The 6,659-nt window shown below is 40.9% G+C and overlaps 1 protein-coding gene across 1 annotated transcript in view; it reads left to right on the top strand.

Moving 5' to 3' along the window:
* dmc1 (DNA meiotic recombinase 1) overlaps positions 1 to 6,659 on the top strand; it is a 161,087-nt gene that overhangs the window by 51,519 nt on the left and 102,909 nt on the right. Inside the window, exons 6-8 of the mRNA XM_048617571.1 lie at positions 4,979 to 5,031; positions 5,221 to 5,262; positions 5,555 to 5,627. Of these exons, the coding sequence (XP_048473528.1) occupies positions 4,979 to 5,031; positions 5,221 to 5,262; positions 5,555 to 5,627 (168 nt within the window). The remainder of the gene's footprint in view (positions 1 to 4,978; positions 5,032 to 5,220; positions 5,263 to 5,554; positions 5,628 to 6,659) is intronic.

Genomic DNA, 6,659 nt, shown 5'->3' with positions numbered 1-6,659 from the left:
AGGTTAGATGGGCTTCAGATTGGTTTCACAGGTCGGTGCAACATCAAAGGCCGAAGGGCCTGTACTGCGCTGTAATGTTCTATGAAGTGTGCCACCTAGCCTGTAATAGTAATAGTCTTGAGTCATTTTATTGAACCTTTGGTTTTGTACTCATCCAAATAATTTTCAGAAAACACTAATGTAATGGGAAAACAACATTTATATTATGACAGGAGAGCAGTGGTTGGTTTGCAAGTTGACTATGATTGGTAGAGGGGTTGCCACGGGAAATACACTAGTCCATGATGAATACAAGATGGAAAGCTTCATCTAAATGTATATTTTTTCAGCTCACCATTCACGTCCTGTACTAAAAAATACATAATACTAATAATTACACTGCTGGTACTTTCTGTTGTCTGCAGAGTTCACTAGCAATGTTGAGAAGAGAGAAATGCTAGAATCTCAGGAATTTACGTGGTGAAATTTTTCAGATTACATCAGTCCACAAATCTCGTTGTAAATCTTAACTCAGTGCCCAAAGAACAGGATGAATTAGTTTTACACCCTGTTACCACAGCAAATGTCTCTTGTTCCATTAACTACACTAATGGCTTTTGCTGCATCAACAGCAGTAACAGTTTTGCACTGTTTATTAAACAAATGCTATAGCGTTTATTGTGGGGAGAGTGTGTTACCTTACTGCAGTAACATTTGCATTTACTGCAGAAACCAGTTAAATGCCTTCCCCAGTATAACCTCTACAGTTTGGGAGTCTAAATCCTATTGTTTTCTGCTCCTTAGTTTTCTAAGCTCTTCCCATACAGATTCCACTTCACTAGAACTAATGTCCTTCCTGCAGTCTGTTTTGCCACACGAAAACATCTATTCCCATTCTATTGAATCCCTGATTACTATAGCTTTTCCACACTTATTTCTCCTCTTCTGTGCAGCAGAGCCAACCATGGTGCAACAAATTTAGCTATTGCTACTTTCTCTGGGAGGCCATTCCTCCAGTTAATAGTATCCAAAGTTGTATATCAGTTTTGTATTAGAATGGCCACAGGAGACTGAAGAGTGACCATCTCACTGTATGTGCTATCCATGATATTGTTAGCCTTACAGATGCACCAGTGTCGCCAGTCACCATGTCCAGCTCTAAAACTCAGGCTTCCAGGAGCTGCAGCTAGGGACACTTCCTACATTTTGGTCCTGGGCACTGGAATATTGCCCAACTTCTCATGTCCTTGAGCTCTCCTTCCATGACTTGCCCCTTTAAATTAAACCTTTAGATTGCCCTTAAAATCAAATAATATGAATTTCTATAGGCCCCTTCTTCTTTGGACCTCTGCACTATTGCTCTTACAAACTATAAACCCAAAATAAAGATGGCAGGTGGTGGATTTGAATTCTGGAATTAAGAGTCTAATGATGACAATGAAATGTTGTTGATTTCCAGAAAAACCGCATTGTGGGTCAGGGAAGGAAACTGCCATCGTTACCTGGTTTGGCCTACATTTGATTCCAGACTCAGGAATGTGGTTGACTGTTAACTGCTCTCTGGGTAATTAGGCATAAGTAATAAATGCTGGCCCGGACAGTAACGCCCACACCCTGTGAATTAATCAAGAAAACCTAACCTGAGAGTACTCACTTAATTAGCTACTTCCTCTCCACCTATTAACACTCTCTTCTCAGACTGTTTCACTGTGGTGCTGCTGGAGGATGCTCTTCCCAGACTAGGGCCTTAAAATAATGGGGGATGTGAGCTCAGTTGCATGGAAAATTATGGTAAAAAATAAAGGTAGGGAAGGGCTCAGCAGAGTTTATTCAACGTTCTGGAACAAGTAATAGGGCAGAGTATGGAAAGGGTCAGGAATCTAACTTCAGGCACAGGAGATAAGGGGACAACTATGAAAAGGGGGGCAGTACACAGTGTATAAATAAGATAAATAAGCTTGTAGTGTAGATTGAAGTTGGCAGGTACAATGTTGTGGGTATCAGAGATATAGCTGCAAAGGGATAAGAACTGGGTCCAGGGATACACATCCTATTGAAAGGACAGGCAAATTGCCTTGTTAGTAGCAAATGAAATTAAATCAAATAGCAAGAACTGAAATAGTCAGAAGGTGTAGAATCTGTGTGGGTAGAGTTGGGGAACAACAAAGGAAAAAGACCCTGATGCAGTTGTGTCCAGGCCTCCAAGCATTAGTCAGAATGTGGGGAAGAAAATCAGGAGGTAGAAAAGGCATGTGAGTAAGGCACTATTACAATAATCATGGGGGATCTTCAATATGCAGATGAACTGAGAAAATCAGGTTGGTAGTGAATCTTAAGAAAAGGAATTCATGGAATGTCAATAAGATGGTTTTTTGGAGCAGCTTGTGGTAGAACCCACTAGGTAACAGACAGTCCTGGATTTGTTGATGTGTAATGAGGCCGAAATTGATTAGAGAGCTTTAGGTGAAGGAACCGCTATGGGGCAGTGACCATAAAATGATAGAATTCACCCTGTAGTTTAAGAGGAAAAAGTTGGAATCAGATGTATTAGTATTGCATTTGAGTAAAGGTAACTACAAAGACATAAAGGACATGATTGGAAGGGGACCCTAACGGGGAAGATGGTGGAGCAGCAATGGCAGGAGTTTATGGGGGTAATTCAGGAGGCACAGCAGTAATTCATCCCAAGGAAGAAGAGGGGAGGACGAGGCAAACACGGCTGTCAAGGGAAGTCGGGAACAGCATAAAAGCAAAAGAAAGAGCATACAATATGGTGAAGATTAATGAGAAGCCTGAGGTTTGGAGATCTTTTAAGATCCAGCAGAGGATAACTAAAAAAAAAAGGTGGGAGAAGATGAATATTGAGAGTTAGCTAATAATAGAAAAGAGAATTTCATGAGTTTTTTTTAAGATATCTAAAAGAGAGGCAAGAATGAACATTGGACTACTGGAAAATGAGGCTAGCGAAGTAGTAATGGGGAACCAATGAAATGGTGAATGAACTGAACAGATACTTTGCATCAGTTTTCACAGTGGAAGACACCAACAGCACACCAGAACTTCAAGAGGTGTGAAGGACAGAGGTGAGTATGGTGGCCATCACTAAGGCGAAGGTGCTGGGGAAGCTGTAAGGTCAGAAGATGGATAAATCACCTAGACCAGATGGACTACACTCAGGGGTTATGAAGGAGATAGCTGAGGAGATTGTAGAGGCATTGATGGTGATCTTTCAAGAATCACTGGAATCAGGGACAGTCCCGAAGGACTGGAAAATGGCTGATGTAACACCCCCATTTAAGAAGGGAGGGAGGCAGAAGAAAGGAAACTAGAGGCTGGTTAGCCTGACCTCAGTCATGTTAAGATTTTAGAGTCCGTTTTTAAGGATGAAGTTGCTGAGTACTTAGAAGTGTATGGTAAAATAGGGCTGAGTCAGCACGACTTCGTCAAGGGGAGGTCATGCCTGACAATCTGTTAGAGTTCTTTGAGGAGGTTGTGAGCAAGTTAGACAAAGGAGAGCCAGTAGACTTGATCTATTTGGATTTCCAGAAGGCCTTTAATAAGATGCCGCACAGGAGGCTGCAAAATAAGATAAGAACTGATGGTGTTAGGGATGAGGTACTGGCACTGATAAATGATTGACTGACGGGCAAAAGGCAGAAAGTAGTGATGAAGGGATGTTTTTCACGATGGAAGCTGATTACTAGTGGAGTTCCACTGGGGCTCATGTTGGGACCACACTATTGATGTTTTTCATTAACAATCTGCTTGAAGGAACTGAGGGCATTGTTGCTTAGTTTGCAGATGACACAAAGATGGATGGAGTGATGAGGAAGCGGGAGGCTGCAGAAGGAATTGAACATGCTAGTTTAGTGGGTAAAGAAGTGGCAGATGGAATGCAATGTGAAAAGTGTGACGTTATGCACTACAGGAAGAAGAATAGAGGCACAGAGTATTTTCTAAATGGAGGAAGGCTTCATAAATCTGAAGCACAGGGGGACCTGGGAATACTCATTCAGGATTTCTTAAGGTTGACTTGCAGGTTCACTTGGCAGTTAGGAAGGCAAGTGCAATGTCAGCATTCATTTTGAGAGGGCTATAGTACAAGAACAGTACTATACTGCAGATGCTGTATAAGGCTCTGGTCAGATCACATTTGGAGTATTGTGAGCAGGTCCCATATCTAAGGAAGGAGGTGCTGGCATTAGAGGAGGCTCAGAGGAGAATGATCCCGGGGATGAAGGGCTTTGTTAAATGGGGAACAGTTGAGGACTCTGGGTCTGTACTAGATCGAGTTTAGAAGGATGAGGGAACTGATTGAAATTTACAGAATACTGAGAGGCCTGGATCAAGTGGACGTGAAGAAGATGTTTCCACTTGTAGGAGAGTCTAGCACCCAAAGACACAGCTTCAGAATGAAGGGACACCCCTTTAATACTGAAATCATGCAGAATTTCTTCAGCCAGATAGCCGTTAATCTGTGGAACTCATTGCCACAGAGGAATGTGGAGGCCAAGTCATCGCGTGTGTTTAAGACAGAGATAGATAGGTTTTTAATTGGTAAGGGTATCAAGAGTTATGGGGAGAAGGCAGGAGAATGAGCTTGAGAAACATTAGCCATGATCAAATGATTGAGCATACTCAGTGGGCCAAATGACCTAATTCTACTCCTATATCTCTTGCTTCACTGTGATACTGACTATGAGACACTCTTCCCATTAGATTAGAATTCATATAAGAACTTTTGAAATTTGATAATGAGATATCTAGCCTGATTTCACAGAACTGTTACAGAGCAGATGGAGACTATTGTGCCTGCACCATTTGTATTACCTGGTGTCAATCTCCTGCCTTTTCCCCACAACCCAACCCACCATTTCTATCCAAATAATTATTCAATGCCCTCTTGAATGCCTGATATTATGTTCTATAATTTAACTTCCTACAATTAAGCATAGAAAATAAATAATAAATTACTAACATTTACTTTGTTGCTTTGCAGCAAACTGTTGGGTGGTGGAATTGAAAGCATGGCAATCACAGAGGCATTTGGCGGTGAGTGCAACAGACACAGAGGCCCTAGTACCTATAGGGAAGAGACAGCAAACAGTGAAAACAATAATGAAAGCACTTCAAAAGCCTGGCTTTAAAGCACTTTGAGATCTTCACGGTGTAGAAGACACTATGTACAAGATTTTTTCTTTTATTCCTTGCTTTGTAGTTAATTCCCGTTTTTATTTACAGAATTTCGAACTGGAAAGACACAGCTGTCTCACACTTTCTGTGGTAAGTTTCCCTAAACAAAGCATTAAAATCCTTAGCCTAATATTTTAAAATATTTTATTATCAATGTAGGGTGTGGAATTAGATCATCTGCGTCTTTGTTGTAGTTCAAACAAAACACTGCAAATTTTGGACTTTAAATACCAGCAACATAATTTTGCTTCCTTATAGTGGTCCCTTCAATTGAGTTGAAGCCGAGATAGGAAACAATGAAATGAGATGAGACGATGGAAGTATAGTGATACAACGGCCTGTGATCAGAACAGTGCCAATTGATTTGTCTTTTTCATTCTAGTAACTGCTCAGCTTCCTGGACCTAGTGGATACTCTGGAGGAAAGGTGATCTTCATTGATACAGAGAATACCTTGTATCCTTTGTGTTGTTAGCCTTTTCCATTCTGTATTTCTTCTGTCATGATTTCTGGTAAATAAATGCAGCCTTTGTAAGGTCCAAATCTGTGGGCCGCATACAAGCGGCATATCTTCCTTCAACACCCAGTCTGATTATTGTTTGGCCACTGACACATTTATTTTTATATACTTTCATATTCACTGATGCTCTCTGCACCTAGACCTCCTAAATAACCAATTCCCAATGTGCTGCGGACATTTGAAGGCCTTGAAAGGAACTTGATCAATAACTGCTGTCGCCGTCCAGAAAGGTGTTGGGAATAGTTGTGCATGTGTGCATTGCTTAAATCTTACCCATCAGTGGTAGGAGTTTGAATCCAACAAGAAAACGTAATATAGTTTTGCAATACAGAAGAGTATTTCCATGGGAATTCCAATGCCAAAATTCATTAATTGGATATGTGTGCCAGTAATATCACAAATTGGCATTATGATGGGAATTCCACAGCATTTCAGTGTAGCTGCAAATGATATAGAAAAACATAATTTTCTAGCAACAATTCCCACTCTGTTGGGATCACAAACTAGAGTGCAGCTTGGATTTGATGAGAAACTGGGGATTTGGAGTATGAGGGATTCTTGGATCAATTTTTTTTCATTTAACTAAACTCATTTAACTAAAATTTAATGTTCAAGTGAAGTTTAAATTTGTTCCAGCCTTAGGCAGAGATAAACATGCTCTCTCCTGAGAGCAACTGCAGTTGGCTAATAGCTAATTTAATCTGGTTTCTATAGCTGCAGTAGACCTGACTTTTCCATGTCCTGAGTAGTATAAATTCAGAGGTCTTGAGTTCAGCTCGTACTAAGTGTGGCCTGGACTGAGTGAGAAGTTTAAGTTTATTGAAGGGAGTAAGATGGTGAGCTTTACTTTTTCTACCTTTTGCACCTTCCAGTATTTGATTCTTTCTGCAGTACCAGGGAACATAAGAAGAACATAAGAACTAGGAGCAGGAGTAGGCCGTCTGGCCCTTCGAGCCTGCTCCGCCATT

The sequence above is a fragment of the Rhincodon typus genome, chromosome 37 (assembly GCF_021869965.1).
Source record: "Rhincodon typus isolate 14 chromosome 37, sRhiTyp1.1, whole genome shotgun sequence".
Lineage (NCBI taxonomy): Eukaryota > Metazoa > Chordata > Chondrichthyes > Orectolobiformes > Rhincodontidae > Rhincodon > Rhincodon typus.
Note: the sequence above shows the minus strand (reverse complement) of the source record. Positions and strands in the feature narration are given on the sequence as shown.